This window comes from Periplaneta americana, chromosome 8 (genome assembly GCF_040183065.1).
Source record: "Periplaneta americana isolate PAMFEO1 chromosome 8, P.americana_PAMFEO1_priV1, whole genome shotgun sequence".
Classification (NCBI taxonomy): domain Eukaryota; kingdom Metazoa; phylum Arthropoda; class Insecta; order Blattodea; family Blattidae; genus Periplaneta; species Periplaneta americana.
In genome coordinates, this window is record NC_091124.1 from 136,552,808 (window position 1) to 136,569,750 (window position 16,943).

At 40.2% G+C, this 16,943-nt stretch overlaps 1 protein-coding gene across 3 annotated transcripts in view; it reads left to right on the top strand.

Annotated features, from left to right (window-relative positions):
- Positions 1-16,943, top strand: part of Vps20 (vacuolar protein sorting 20) — a 69,331-nt gene that overhangs the window by 33,422 nt on the left and 18,966 nt on the right. For all 3 annotated transcript variants that reach the window (XR_011333585.1, XR_011333584.1, XM_069833700.1), the window contains exon 4: positions 8,731-8,847. Coding sequence is in view for 1 of the 3 variants with exons in the window: in XM_069833700.1 (XP_069689801.1) it covers positions 8,731-8,847 (117 nt within the window). In the remaining 2 variants the exon portion in view is untranslated. The remainder of the gene's footprint in view (positions 1-8,730; positions 8,848-16,943) is intronic.

A 16,943-nucleotide genomic window follows, 5' to 3' on the forward strand; every position in this document is an offset into this window, starting at 1 on the left:
TACCAATCTGCAAATCCAATCTTTCAGGTGAAGCTCCCTGTAAAGCAGATTTGAATAATTTCAAGGGAAAAATTGTTCCGGGGCCGGGTATCGATCCCGGGACCTCTGGTTGAATGTACCAGCACTCTACCACTGAGCTACCCGGGAACTCCACCTGACACCATCTCAACTTTTCCCTTTATATCCACACAACTCACGTGGGCTGACGAAACGCCAGAGACCCACAACGAGTGCACACAATCTCTGTGTGACTTGGAATTGTGGTTTTCTGTTAACGTACACAGTAACGTATATATTATGCAAATCCAATCTTTCAGGTGAAGCTCAGAGATTGTGTGCACTCGTTGTGGGTCTCTGGCGTTTCGTCAGCCCACGCAAGTTGTGTGGATATAAAGGGAAAAGTTGAGACGGTGTCGGGTGGAGTTCCCGGGTAGCTCAGTGGTAGAGCGCTCGTACGTTGAACCAGAGGTCCCGGGATCGATACCCGGCCCCGGAACAATTTTTCCCTTGAAATTATTCAAATCTGCTTTACAGGGAGCTTCACCTGAAAGATTGGATTTGCATAATATATACGTTACTGTGTACGTTAACAGAAAACCACAATTCCAAGTCACACAGAGATTGTGTGCACTCGTGGGTCTCTGGCGTTTTGTCAGCCCACGCGAGTTGTGTGGATATAAAGGGAAAAGTTGAGACGGTGTCGGGTGGAGTTCCCGGGTAGCTCAGTGGTAGAGCGCTGGTACGTTCAACCAGAGGTCCCGGGATCGATACCCGGCCCCAGAACAATTTTTCCCTTGAAATTATTCAAATCTGCTTTACAGGGAGCTTCACCTGAAAGATTGGATTTGCATAATATATACGTTACTGTGTACGTTAACAGAATCCACAATTCCAAGTCACACAGAGATTGTGTGCGCTCGTTGTGGGTCTCTGGCGTTCCGTCAGCCCACGCGATTTGTGTGGATATAAAGGGAAAAGTTGAGACGGTGTCGGGTGGAGTTCCCGGGTAGCTCAGTGGTAGAGCGCTGGTACGTTGAACCAGAGGTCCCGGGATCTATACCCGGCCCCGGAACAATTTTTCCCTTGAAATGATTCAAATCTGCTTTACAGGGAGCTTCACCTGAAAGATTGGATTTGCATAATTTATACGTTACTGTGTACGTTAAGAGAAAACCACAATTCCAAGTCACACAGAGATTGTGTGCACACGTTGTGGGTCTCTGACGTTTCGTCAGCCCACGCGAGTTGTGTGGATATAAAGGGAAAAGTTGAGATAGTGTCGGGTCGAGTTCCCAGGTAGCTCAGTGGTAGAGCACTGGTACGCTCAACCAGAGGTCCCGGGATCGATACCCGGCCCCGGAACAATTTTTCCCTTGAAATTATTCAAATCTGCTTTACAGGGAGCTTCACCTGAAAGATTGGATTTGCATAATTTATACGTTACTGTGTTCGTTAACAGAAAACCACAATTCCAAGTCACACAGAGATTGTGTGGTGCACTCGTTGTGGGTCTCTGGCGTTTCGTCAGCCCACGCGATTTGTGTGGATATAAAGGGAAAAGTTGAGACGGTGTCGGGTGGAGTTCCCAGGTAGCTCAGTGGTAGAGCGCTGGTACGTTGAACCAGAGGTCCCGGGATCGATACCCGGCCCCGGAACAATTTTTCCCTTGAAATGATTCAAATCTGCTTTACAGGGAGCTTCACCTGAAAGATTGGATTTGCATAATATATACGTTACTGTGTACGTTAACAGAAAACCACAATTCCAAGTCACACAGAGATTGTGTGCACTCGTTGTGGGTCTCTGGCGTTTCGTCAGCCCACGCGAGTTGTGTGGATATAAAGGGAAAAGTTGAGACGGTGTCGGGTGCAGTTCCTGGGTAGCTCAGTGGTAGAGCGCTGGTACGTTGAACCAGAGGTCCCGGGATCGATACCCGGCCCCGGAACAATTTTTCCCTTGAAATGATTCAAATCTGCTTTACAGGGAGCTTCACCTGAAAGATTGGATTTGCATAATATATACGTTACTGTGTATGTTAACAGAAAACCACAATTCCAAGTCACACAGAGATTGTGTGCACTCGTTGTGGGTCTCTGGCGTTTCGTCAGCCCACGCGAGTTGTGTGGATATAAAGGGAATAGTTGAGACGGTGTCGGGTGGAGTTCCCGGGTAGCTCAGTGGTAGAGCGTTGGTACGTTCAACCAGAGGTCCCGGGATCGATACCCGGCCCCGGAACAATTTTTCCCTTGAAATTATTCAAATCTGCTTTACAGGGAGCTTCGCCTGAAAGATTGGATTTGCATACTGTGTACGTTAACAGAAAACCACAATTCCAAGTCACACAGAGATTGTGTGCACACGTTGTGGGTCTCTGACGTTTCGTCAGCCCACGCGAGTTGTGTGGATATAAAGGGAAAAGTTGAGACGGTGTCGGGTGGAGTTCCCGGGTAGCTGAGTGGTAGAGCGCTGGTACGTTCAACCAGAGGTCCTGGGATCGATACCCGGCCACGCAACAATTTTTCCCTTGAAATTATTCAAATCTGCTTTACAGGGAGCTTCACCTGAAAGATTGGATTTGCATAATATATACGTTACTGTGTACGTTAACAGAAAACCACAATTCCAAGTCACACAGAGATTGTGTGCACTCGTGGGTCTCTGGCGTTTTGCCAGCCCACGCGAGTTGTGTGGATATAAAGGGAAGAGTAGAGACGGTGTCGGGTGGAGTTGCCGGGTAGGTCAGTGGTAGAGCGTTGGTACGTAGAACCAGAGGTCCTGGGATCGATACCCGGCCCCGGAACAATTTTTCCCTTGAAATGATTCAAATCTGCTTTACAGGGAGCTTCACCTGAAAGATTGGATTTGCATTATATATACGTTACTGTGTACGTTAACAGAAAACCACAATTCCAAGTCACACAGAGATTGTGTGCACTCGTTGTGGGTCTCTGGCGTTTCGTCAGCCCACGCGAGTTGTGTGGATATAAAGGCAAAAGTTGAGACGGTGTCGGGTGGAGTTCCCGGGTAGCTCAGTGGTAGAGCACTGGTACGTAGAACCAGAGGTCCCGGGATCGATACCCGGCCCCGGAACAATTTTTCTCTTGAAATGGTTCAAATCTGCTTTACAGGGAGCTTCACCTGAAAGATTGGATATGCATTATATATACGTTACTGTGTACGTTAACAGAAAACCACAATTCCAAGTCACACAGAGATTGTGTGCACTCGTTGTGGGGGTCTGGCGTTTCGTCAGCCCACGCGAGTTGTGTGGATATAAAGGGAAAAGTTGAGACGGTGTCGGGTGGAGTTCCCGGGTAGCTCAGTGGTAGAGCGCTCGTACGTTGAACCAGAGGTCCCGGGATCGATACCCGGCCCCAGAACAATTTTTCCCTTGAAATGATTCAAATCTGCTTTACAGGGAGCTTCACCTGAAAGATTGGATTTGCATAATATATATGTTCCGTGTATGTTAACAGAAAACCACAATTCCAAGTCACACAGAGATTGTGTGCACTCGTTGTGGGTCTCTGGCGTTTCGTCTACCCACGCGAGTTGTGTGGATATAAAGGGAAAAGTTGAGACGGTGTCGGGTGGAGTTCCCGGGTAGCTCAGTGGTAGAGCGCTGGTACGTTGAACCAGAGGTCCCGGGATCGATACCCGGCCCCGGAACAATTTTTCCCGTGAAATTATTCAAACCTGCTTTACAGGGAGCTCCACCTGAAAGATTGGATTTGCATAATATGTACGTTACTGTGTACGTTAACAGAAAACCACAATTTCAAGTGGGTCTCTGGCGTTTCGTCAGCCCACGCGAGTTGTGTGGATATAAAGGGAAAAGTTGAGACGGTGTCGGGTGGAGTTCCCGGGTAGCTCAGTGGTAGAGCGCTGGTACGTTCAACCAGAGGTCCCGGGATCGATACCCGGCCCCAGAACAATTTTTCCCTTGAAATTATTCAAATCTGCTTTACAGGGAGCTTCACCTGAAAGATTGGATTTGCATAATATATACGTTACTGTGTACGTTAACAGAATCCACAATTCCAAGTCACACAGAGATTGTGTGCACTCGTTGTGGGTCTCTGGCGTTTCGTCAGCCCACGCGATTTGTGTGGATATAAAGGGAAAAGTTGAGACGGTGTCGGGTGGAGTTCCCGGGTAGCTCAGTGGTATAGCGCTGGTACGTTGAACCAGAGGTCCCGGGATCGATACCCGGCCCCGGAACAATTTTTCCCTTGAAATGATTCAAATCTGCTTTACAGGGAGCTTCACCTGAAAGATTGGATTTGCATAATTTATACGTTACTGTGTTCGTTAACAGAAAACCACAATTCCAAGTCACACAGAGATGGTGTGGTGCACTCGTTGTGGGTCTCTGGCGTTTCGTCAGCCCACGCGAGTTGTGTGGATATAAAGGGTAAAGTTGAGACGGTGTCGGGTGGAGTTCCCAGGTAGCTCAGTGGTAGAGCGCTGGTACGTTGAACCAGAGGTCCCGGGATCGATACCCGGCCCCGGAACAATTTTTCCCTTGAAATTATTCAAAACTGCTTTACAGGGAGCTTCACCTGAAAGATTGGATTTGCATAATATATACGTTACTGTGTATGTTAACAGAAAACCACAATTCCAAGTCACACAGAGATTGTGTGCACTCGTTGTGGGTCTCTGGCGTTTTGCCAGCCCACGCGAGTTGTGTGGATATAAAGGGAAGAGTTGAGACGGTGTCGGGTGGAGTTGCCGGGTAGGTAAGTGGTAGAGCGTTGGTACGTAGAACCAGAGGTCCTGGAATCGATACCCGGCCCCGGAACAATTTTTCCCTTGAAATGATTCAAATCTGCTTTACAGGGAGCTTCACCTGAAAGATTGGATTTGCATTATATATACGTTACTGTGTACGTTAACAGAAAACCACAATTCCAGGTCACACAGAGATTGTGTGCACTCGTTGTGGGTCTCTGGCGTTTCGTCAGCCCACGCGAGTTGTGTGGATATAAAGGGAAAAGTTGAGACGGTGTCGGGTGCAGTTCCTGGGTAGCTCAGTGGTAGAGCGCTGGTACGTTGAACCAGAGGTCCCGGGATCGATACCCGGCCCCGGAACAATTTTTCCCTTGAAATGATTCAAATCTGCTTTACAGGGAGCTTCACCTGAAAGATTGGATTTGCATAATATATACGTTACTGTGTATGTTAACAGAAAACCACAATTCCAAGTCACACAGAGATTGTGTGCACTCGTTGTGGGTCTCTGGCGTTTCGTCAGCCCACGCGAGTTGTGTGGATATAAAGGGAATAGTTGAGACGGTGTCGGGTGGAGTTCCCGGGTAGCTCAGTGGTAGAGCGTTGGTACGTTCAACCAGAGGTCCCGGGATCGATACCCGGCCCCGGAACAATTTTTCCCTTGAAATGATTCAAATCTGCTTTACAGGGAGCTTCACCTGAAAGATTGGATTTGCATACTGTGTACGTTAACAGAAAACCACAATTCGAAGTCACACAGAGATTGTGTGCACACGTTGTGGGTCTCTGACGTTTCGTCAGCCCACGCGAGTTGTGTGGATATAAAGGGAAAAGTTGAGACGGTATCGGGTGGAGTTCCCGGGTAGCTGAGTGGTAGAGCGCTGGTACGTTCAACCAGAGGTCCTGGGATCGATACCCGGCCACGCAACAATTTTTCCCTTGAAATGATTCAAATCTGCTTTACAGGGAGCTTCACCTGAAAGATTGGATTTGCATAATATATACGTTACTGTGTACGTTAACAGAAAACCACAATTCCAAGTCACACAGAGATTGTGTGCACTCGTTGTGGGTCTCTGGCGTTTTGCCAGCCCACGCGAGTTGTGTGGATATAAAGGGAAGATTTGAGACGGTGTCGGGTGGAGTTGCCGGGTAGGTAAGTGGTAGAGCGTTGGTACGTAGAACCAGAGGTCCTGGGATCGATACCCGGCCCCGGAACAATTTTTCCCTTGAAATGATTCAAATCTGCTTTACAGGGAGCTTCACCTGAAAGATTGGATTTGCATTATATATACGTTACTGTGTACGTTAACAGAAAACCACAATTCCAAGTCACACAGAGATTGTGTGCACTCGTTGTGGGTCTCTGGCGTTTCGTCAGCCCACGCGAGTTGTGTGGATATAAAGGCAAAAGTTGAGACGGTGTCGGGTGGAGTTCCCGGGTAGCTCAGTGGTAGAGCGCTCGTACGTTGAACCAGAGGTCCCGGGATCGATACCCGGCCCCGGAACAATTTTTCCCTTGAAATTATTCAAATCTGCTTTACAGGGAGCTTCACCTGAAAGATTGGATTTGCATAATATATACGTTACTGTGTACGTTAACAGAAAACCACAATTCCAAGTCACACAGAGATTGTGTGCACTCGTTGTGGGTCTCTGGCGTTTTGTCAGCCCACGCGAGTTGTGTGGATATAAAGGGAAAAGTTGGGATGGTGTCGGGTGGAGTTCCCGGGTAGGTCAGTGGTAGAGCACTGGTACGTAGAACCAGAGGTCCCGGGATCGATACCCGGCCCCGGAACAATTTTTCTCTTGAAATGGTTCAAATCTGCTTTACAGGGAGCTTCACCTGAAAGATTGGATATGCATTATATATACGTTACTGTGTACGTTAACAGAAAACCACAATTCCAAGTCACACAGAGATTGTGTGCACTCGTTGTGGGGGTCTGGCGTTTCGTCAGCCCACGCGAGTTGTGTGGATATAAAGGGAAAAGTTGAGACGGTGTCGGGTGGAGTTCCCGGGTAGCTCAGTGGTAGAGCGCTCGTACGTTTAACCAGAGGTCCCGGGATCGATACCCGGCCCCAGAACAATTTTTCCCTTGAAATGATTCAAATCTGCTTTACAGGGAGCTTCACCTGAAAGATTGGATTTGCATAATATATATGTTCCGTGTATGTTAACAGAAAACCACAATTCCAAGTCACACAGAGATTGTGTGCACTCGTTGTGGGTCTCTGGCGTTTCGTCAACCCACGCGAGTTGTGTGGATATAAAGGGAAAAGTTGAGACGGTGTCGGGTGGAGTTCCCGGGTAGCTCAGTGGTAGAGCGCTGGTACGTTGAACCAGAGGTCCCGGGATCGATACCCGGCCCCGGAACAATTTTTCCCTTGAAATTATTCAAATCTGCTTTACAGGGAGCTCCACCTGAAAGATTGGATTTGCATAATATGTACGTTACTGTGTACGTTAACAGAAAACCACAATTTGAAGTGGGTCTCTGGCGTTTCGTCAGCCCACGCGAGTTGTGTGGATATAAAGGGAAAAGTTGAGACGGTGTCGGGTGGAGTTCCCGGGAAGCTCAGTGGTAGAGCGCTGGTACGTTGAACCAGAGGTCCCGGGATCGATACCCGGCCCCGGAACAATTTTTCCCTTGAAATTATTCAATCTACCAATCTGTTAATAGGGTGACGAAAAATCGGGGTTCTACTATACTTACCAAAGTGTGTAGCTATAAGCAACATATATCAAAAGCTTGAACTAGCCAAAGCTAACCTACAGTGTGTTCGTAGCTTGGCTGGACCATTCCACGGCGGCCTTGGACTGGGTGAAGAATAAAATAGAGTGTTTATTTTAAAGAGGTGAGTAGATTAGTACAATAATTGGCTTGTGGTCACGTGGAATTACCCAACTGTAGCTCATAATTTCGTGTTATAATTTTTATGGCCTTGGCGGAACGGTTAGGCTGAGCTATGAACACACTGTATAACTGATCCTCGCTCTTATGAAAACAAGCTCTCTAACTTTCTACGTAATTAAAAACTGACAGCAAAAGATGTTCCAGAAAATATGATAATAATAATAATAATAATAATAATAATAATAATAATAATAATAATAATGGTAGTAAGAATAATATTTATTTAACATACTGTGTGACATTCATAAGGCATTCTTCATATTTTGTTTGAAACTGTTTTATGAATTTGAAACTATCAGGAGATTCTTAATTTATAATTTCGTATGTTGAAATTCTATATAGTGACATCGTAACTTTTGCCACCTACTCTTAACATTTTGTTGATGTTGTGTTCCTTGTTTTTTTAATATAACAATAATACTAGTCAGTAATTTAATATATTATCCTTTATAATTATTTATCTCATATTATACCTTATTCTTAGCACTCAATCCAACATTAGGGAGAATCGCTCATTTTTCAGTTTGCCTATTTCATGAATTAGGCAAAATATAACTTACAAATTACCAATTTCATAAATTCGGCAATTGTTGTGTTGAACCCGTGAAATGAGCAATTTTTTACCTGTTTCACGAAATAGGCACTTTCATACATTTGGCATAACATATGCATGGTATAAAATCCTGTTGTGTACCCTAAAGTTCTAGATTGTACATGTTCTGAATGTTGGCTGTCCTTTCTGCAGAGTTGTGATCCATGCCTCTCACACTCTGTGGGCATCAACATTTGAATAGAGCACTAGTGGTATATGATTTTACAGAATGTTTAAAGTATTTCTGTATAAAATATGCTTTCTCTTTATGTAATTATTAAATACAGTATTACAAAATTTAAGAAAACTCCGACTTTTATGCAGTGAAATGTAATTCATTATTGTTTTTGCCTAATGCTTCTGTCGATATTTTGAAGCTAGTTCACCATTGCATCCTTGTGAAAGAATCATTTTCTATGTAGAGGACATAATTTATTTTTTCATTTGTAAGTTTTACTTGAGCATATTTTGTATTACCTTTATCAGGTTGTTGATGGCCTGAAGGTGGGCAATGAAGCTTTGAAGAAGATCCACGAAGTTCTTAACATTGATGAGGTGGAGAAAATTCTGGATGAGACGAGAGAAGGTGTGGAGAAACAGAGGGTATGTACAGTTGCATTACAATAATAGTATTATGAAATAGGTATGAAGAATCTGTCCAGATCTCATTTGTGGTAGGTATTTTGAGCAGTTGATTTCCATAATTTGGCTTCGGTTGTGTAATGAAGGGATTCTGTACGTTCTTTTTTAAAGGAGAGTTTGAAACACTGCAGCTAGTCTGTTCTTTTCTACATTTTGCTTTAGTTTTGCTGCAGCATTGCTTTAGATTCATTGTAGCAACTCCAAATACCGCTGTACGAATTTGCTGCATTGTACGAGGTGAGTTTGAAAAGTTCGTGGCCTGACACATAGATGGCAGTGAATACATCTCAACAATGTTGCTATAATTAGCAGCAGCCATTTTACTTTAGTTCAAGCACGAAAAATCATAATTTTTGCGTTTTATGTAGTTTAATTTTGAAGTTAGTGTGCCAAACAGATTAACAAAAATGGCAAAATTGGCAAAATGCTGTCATTAAATATTTTGTAAAAAAAAAAGGGAATGAGTCTAACATTAATTAAAGCAGACATGGATGCTACAGTGTTTTTGATTGTGAAAAAATGGGCGGCACTATTTAAACATGGTCGAGAGAATGTGGAAGACAACCTCCACAGTGGACATTCAGTAACAGCAATGGCAGCAAGTGAAGAAATCGCAGAAAAAATCCACGATATGATTTTGAATGACTGTCATCTGGAAGTCTGGGAAATTAGTGAGGTTATGCATGTCTCAACTGAACGGGTTCTCCACATCTCAATGTCTTGAGCATGTCCAAGGTCTCCGCAATGTGGGTTCCACAGTTGTTAACATTGGAACAAAAGCATGTCCGGTGTCAAATTTCGAGGGATTGTCTGGCTCGATTCGAGAAAAATACACCCGATTGTTTGAGGCGGTTTGTGACCACTGATGAAATCTGGATCCACTACTACATACCAGAGACAAAACAGCAGTCGAGATAATGGAAGCACAGTGATTCTCCGCCTCCAAAGAAAACAAAAGCTGTTCAATCAGCTGGGGAAGTCATGACATTCATGTTCTAAAATTCTAAGAGGATAATCATGATTGACTATCTAGCAAAGAGGAAAACAGTAAGCAGTGAATATTATTAAAATCTCCTGCAACGACTGAAAAGTAAAATTCGCGAGAAAAGTCCATGTATAGTCCAGAAGAAAGTGTTGTTTCATCACAAGAATGCACCTGCTCGCATCTGCAATTGCAATTGCTAAACTACATGAACTATGTTTCGAATTGTTTCTGTATCCCCTCCCCCATCCCACAAGATCTGGCACCCTCAGACTTTTTCTTTTCCCAAAGCTTAAAACTCACTTGGCTGACAAGAAATTTTCGTCAAATGAAGAGGTTATCGCAGCAGCAGTAGCAGAAGATTTTTTGCAGACCTCGAGGAATCTGTGTACAAGGAGAGTATATGAGCATTGCAGCACCAGTGGACAAGTGTGTGAATCTTAAGGTGGATTATGTTGAGAAATAAAGATTGTTTGAGAATAATCCTAATTTAATTTCTATGTCAGGCTATGAACTTTTCAAACAACCCTTATATCTTATATTTTAGTCCTTATTAATATGCATATGTTTATAGCTTAGTTTTGTCCTCCCATTACATCTTTATTACATATAAACATTATTCTTATTTCTTGACATTTCTTTCATTTAACAATCTACATGCAATGTCCAGACCGTTTAGAGGACCACACCTGCCATTGGTTACATGTCCATATGATCTAGCTGGGAGGATTGTCAGACAACTCCACCGACCATATCACCTCTTCACCTCTTATAAGATGATTATGCATGTCATGCCAGGTTAGCATGCTGAAATAGCATTTCCTCCATATGTGATGGAACAGTTATACCACTGTGACTCAGTCCCCAGAGCCTCATTTGCTAAAAACAGGTTGAACCATGGGAGAGAATGGGTCGTAGTAGGAGAGGTTATGCAATGCACTTCACTACTCCTTGCAACTCATTTTTGAAATGTAGAAAATATTTAAATATAGAGTTAAATACTATAATGTTTAGTAATTAGAACACATACTGTACTCACTTATTAATGATGTGGGTTAAAGAAATCTTTAATTTCTTCTACTTTCATTCTACAAAATACTTAATCTATAAACCATTCTCAGTTCTTCCTTATCCAAGTCAAAGTTAGGACACACATCACCTTTCTTTTTACCACACTCGATTTTTTTTAACATTAACTTTTCTCTTTCACACTTAAAACTTTTCATTCCTTTGCTCATTGCTCCATTGTACTTTATTAAAACCTGTTAGCCAACTGAATGTCTAAAGTTACAGTCTGAACTGAATGTTTGGATTACAGTACAGTACACAACTTGGCCTGCTGTTGGTTGTAAAGGGGTGTTTGAACAACAGAATAAAGTGTTTGTCCTACTCCACACTTCACCCTTTTTTCTTAGAATTCCAGTTCTTGTCTTGTCACAGTAACTGAAAATAGTATTGATCACTAATGACATTATCGGCTCCTGTGAAATTCTCTGAACGACAGTGTTTGTTTATGTGAGATATTCTTTTCTTAGAATTCCAGTTTTTGTTTTTGTCACAGTAACTGAAAATAGTATTGGTCACTAATGACATTATTGGCTTCTGTGAAATTCTCTGAAAGACAGTGTTTGTTTAATGTGGGACAACCCTTTTTCTTAGAATTGCAGTTGTGGCCAGTGAAATGATTTTGTCACAGTAACAGAAAAAGATATTGATCACTATGACATTACCAGCTACCTGTGAATTCCTCTTGACAGTCTTTGTTTATTGTACATAGACATGAGCTTTTTAATTATTTACACTATTGTCAAATGCAGTAGCATGTTGTGAAATTTTTTGCAGGGTAAAGATTGCTGAAATATATTGATCTATCTTCTATCTTTTTTAGCAATTTTGTCAATGACGAGTTCATGAAATTTAAAGTCTCCTTGCAAGTGACAGAGTATTGCTATCAGAGACAAGTTCGTCTCTTCCTGTCCTAGGGAATTCCGTACATAGTTCTTAATTATTTTGATTAGGCCTACTACTGAAAACTAGGTTCTATGAAAGCACTAGTAGCCACAATAGTCAAAACCAGTTCACATAGTTTCAAAACTTGGTAGTATGCCCTCTGTAGAAGGTTAGAAGTTCGCCTGTAGTACTGTGATACATGTCCTGTGATATGTGACCTGAGGATGTGACAATTTGCCGTAAATTCTTTCAGCTTCTGGAATGAAACTTCTGCAAATCTTACCCAGTATGTCTGAAAAATCTTATAGTTCAGAATTTGTAGAAAACGTAATGAATCTAAGTTGTTGAATCTGTCAGTCAATCTACAATCTCGTAATACAACTGCCTGTAACGAGTTTTCGTACCCAAGTTGTCAATTAGTCTTTGTTTTTTTTATATTTGTCTGCTCCACGTCTTTATTTTAATTTGTTTTTTCCCATAGCTTTTCGTATTTTCTGTGCTTCTTTTTTTTTTTTTTAGCAGGTCTTGAAGTTTCCTGACTTTTAATACAATAACTAATATTATTGACCTTTGCCTGCAGTATTTCAGATAATCTGTATCAGAAAAAATATTGACAGATACATTTAAAAGAAAAAAAAATAAAAGAAAAATCCTCCACTAGGCTAGGGATCAATGTGCTATGGTGTACGATTCTTAGTCCCACTTTTCATCCTCTTGAACAGAAGAAGATCTCTCTGATATTCGTACACTCATTCATCTAATCTAGAGCTGTCATGTGTCATGTTTGTGACACGTGACAACCTCTTCTGTACTTCTTCATCAAGTGCTTGCATCCTCTTTGTTGATTCTGAGAATAAGGCTGCCAGTCCATTTAGTGTTAGGAAAAATATTCTGCATTCACTGATGCAAGAGGTAATCTGTGAAAGCACAAGATTCAGCCTTTGAGCAAAACAGTGGACAAAGATTATGAGAAGGAATCTTTCCCTAACTTCGGACTGTAATCCATTTAAGTGTCCTGCCATAATAGTAGCCCCATTATAACTCTAAGCAACTAGCTCCTGTTTACATTTATAATCATGTACAAGTTCTGTCACAACATTGAACATTGCATTAGATGATCTATCTTCTGAAATATTCAGTAATCCAAAAAAACCTTCATTCACTTCACCATCTGATTTGGTATAGTGAAATACAATAGATAATGGAGTGAAGTTACATCGGTTGTCTTGTTTAAAGAAATTACCACAAGTTTTACATGTATTTCCTTTTTAAATTCCACAATGAGAACGTTAATCCAAGGAATAATGTCGGGAAACATTACCGTACTTTCAAAATGCACCTTTTCTGAAGAATGATCCTTATTTAGATAAATCAAGAAAGTGTTCTTATTTAAGCTCTAGGACAAGTAACATGCTTGACTGTATGTATGCAAAGGAGTTAGACCTGTCCCCTCCAGAACGAATTTCTGGTTGTGCTACTGTCTTTCGCCGATTCTTTGTAGCAGTCCAATTGCATCTCTCGTACCTTTTCCCCTCCTGAAGCCAAACTTCTCTTCTTCCAACTGTTCTTCCATCTTAGAATATAAAAGTTGATTTAATATTCGCAGGAAAATCTTCCTGAGTGTGATATCAGGCTGATGGTCTTGAACTCGTTACATTTCTTGACATTATTTTTCTTCGGTATTGGTAGCAACACTGTCTCCGCAAAATCTTCAGACCATTCACCTTTCTCATATATTTCGTTGCATAATGACAGAATTTCCTTCTTATCTTCATTCAAGCATTTGGCTAATTCAATAGGGATTTCATCAACTCCTGTTGCTTTCCCATTCTTAATTTCCCTAAATGCTAGTTCAACTTTGTCCTTAAAATAGAACATCCTTTTCCATCTTCTGATATGGTTGCTTTGTCTTCTTTAGCTAAATCATCTGGACGATTCCCTGTCTCATATAACTTGTATACATATTTCGTCATCTGTTCAGTATTCTTTGTTTGTTTGTTATTTCATTTCCCATTTAATTTTCTTTCAACCAGATGGATTTCCTGTTCTTATTTGTGAAGTCCAAACAATTTACTTCATGATACATTAAATCATATCATTCTTTTCTCTGTAGATCCTCAATTTCTTTACATCTCTTTTTCATCCAGTCTTCTTTCGCCTTATCAGTTTCTCTTCTTAGTTCATTGTTTAGTTTCCTGTAGTTCCTTATACCTTCTTCTGTGTTGATGTTTTTCCATTTTCTCCTTTCCTTCATCTTCTCCAATATTTTCCCTGTGGCCCAAGGTTTCTTAATTCTCACACCTTCTCTGTATCATATTGTCAGTAGTACAGTGGCTAATAAACAGCCCTATGACGTCACATCTACCGTATCACCATGCAGCTGCGCAAGAGAGCCATTTGAATTACTGCTACAAAGAGCACCAATACTTATTATATTAAAATATAGTATCTACAGTAATCTCACTAGAGGTTTTGTTTTATCTAGAGAAAATCAAAACTCAAGTGGGATTTAATTGACTGTTACATGATTAGAAAAGAGTTTATGAAGATTAGAAGAAATAAAGTACTCTAATATAATAAAATATTAATTGACTTACGAAAATACTAAACTGTGTACAAATTATTATCGTACCATCTCATCATTACAAATATTCCGCTAGATGGCAGTACTATGTTATGATGAGCTATTCTCTTGTTACCAGTTGTGCCAACTATGCAATTTTCATTGAACTCTATGGACGATTACTAGTCAAGAAGGCTTTGTTTGATTCAGTTTCATTTTTATTAAAACAGTTGCATTCCACTTCAGTTATCAATATATATTACACAATCTCTGATACGTGACTATCATTAATTTCATACAGCAGAAATTATAACATAACCTAAATAATAGAGACAAGATAAATGATAGAAAAGTTTTAAGGATGATGAAATAAACATGAATCATTTTAAAAGGCATAGTTATTGAAAATACAATGTTGACAAACAGAGAAACAAATGCTTGGAAGGTGATAAAAACAAACAAATGCTAGGGAGGTGATAAAAATCAAATGCTAATAAAAATTGTAGGATAAGCAACGTAGGATAAGGTACGTCGTTCTGTACCGTTTTATTGATCATAAGTAGTATGATGTAGTAAACGTGTGATAGTCTTAATAATACATTTATCAGTTTATGGAATAATGTAGGGGTAAAAGATAACACATTCTAACAAGTAATATAATTAGGCTTATTTTTCCGCATATTTATTGTACGTAGAGTTGGACTATACCAGTCTGAGTTCCAATATAGGCAGTCATGTGTACAGACAGGCATATTACAATTGATAGAAAAATATGACTAATCACTCGGCACTAATACAATCTTTAGGTAAAAAAAAAAAAAACAATGTTCATTATTAATTATTTATTCACCCTTTTAATGATGCAGGGTAACTAAGCCCAGTAAAACATTTTCAGCAGCCTTAAATCCTTGATACGTTCCATCAGCTTGGGGGAACTTATTTATTATCATATTAACAACACACAATATTTGCGATCAAAATGACTGTCCATGAATTAATCCAACTTATGAATTGGTTTCCCTGAGTTGTCTGGTCCGGTAGTCTTATGTGATTTCATTGTGATATTGCTTCTTTTAGTTGTGTTCACAATTTCAAAACTCATATTATAAATTTCATGACAGTTGATTGACTGGTGATATTTCTTTTGTAATTCTTCCTTATATATTTATTCGTTTTGTTTCTGGTTAAGTGATGGGGATGTAAAAATATAATTAATGGCATCTGCAATTCTTTTTGTCGTCTGTGAGTACTTAGTTTTTGAAGGTAATTTGAAGACAGGACATCAAAAATGCTGTAAGTGCCAATCTCATTAAAAATTAGTTTTTTTTTTTTTTTTTTTTTTTTTTTTAAAGAGCCTAGGTCGGTGGTTCAATCCATTAAGAAAAATGATAGGTCTTATTGTAATTTTATTTAGGCTCTAGACTTCTCCCATAGATGTGCAAAACGTATGATATTACATTACTAATCACACAAGAAAGGTCAGTTTTCTACGGTTTCTGTCTTTGGCACTTGAGCCTTTTTTATGTCCAGTCTTCATTTATATTTTCCTTTGTATCTGTTCCTTATTGTTCAAAATATTGATGAATTTATGATGTATCATACTCTTTTCTTTAGTCCAAAGTGTACAGAAACTTATTATACTTTTTTCTTTTTTTTTATATAGCCTAAATCTATTTATTTTCTTACAAGTGCTTTAATTTTTCATGTTTCAACACCTTTTGGATTTTTTGTAATTGTCTGCTTTTACTTCTGCAGTTCCCATCTCCCCCCGTTTTCTTTAATAAAAGGGAAGAAATTTTTTCTGGCCAAAGGGATTATATTTTGGAACTTTATCTCTTGGTATGTTTTCATTTGTAGTTGTCAGGATTATATTGTAGAATATCTTTAGTCAACACATTAAAAAATGTTAAAATTTATTAAAAAATGTTATATACATTGGACAGACAGCCCGTTTCGACACGGTGTTGTGTCTTCATCAGTGTCAGTGGTAGTTAGTGGGACACTGATGAAGACGCAACACCGTGTCGAAATGGGCCATCTGTCCAAGGTATATAACCTTTTTTAATAAATTTTAACACTTTTTAATGTGTCGACTAAACAATTTTAAGTTTTTAAACAAAGTGTTAACGTGAAGTAGATTCAATGAATGTAGAATATCTTTAAAATATTGTCAATGGAATTTGCATCTTTGATTTGAAAGTCGAAAAGTTCCTGTTCTATATGGTCAGAAAATTTCTGCCAATTGTCTTCATCTTAATTCTATGGGTATTTTTTTTTAATGTTTCTTTGGTAAAGCTATTTAGATTGTTTTTCGGGTTTGATTGTAGTTATTATTGGTCTGTGGCACATCCTGGGCCATCTGTGATCTTGTGCTGTGCATCTTCGAAGATTGTTGATGAAATGAGTGTAAGTTCTGGACTCGTTGGAGATCCTATAAGACATGAAGGTTGGGGTGTCATCTGTGTTATACAATAATTCCATGTTGTTGAGTTAAGGAGGTCTACACGTATCATATAAGTCTGATTTTGTTCGAATAGTTACAATATGTGGAATATGCATAGA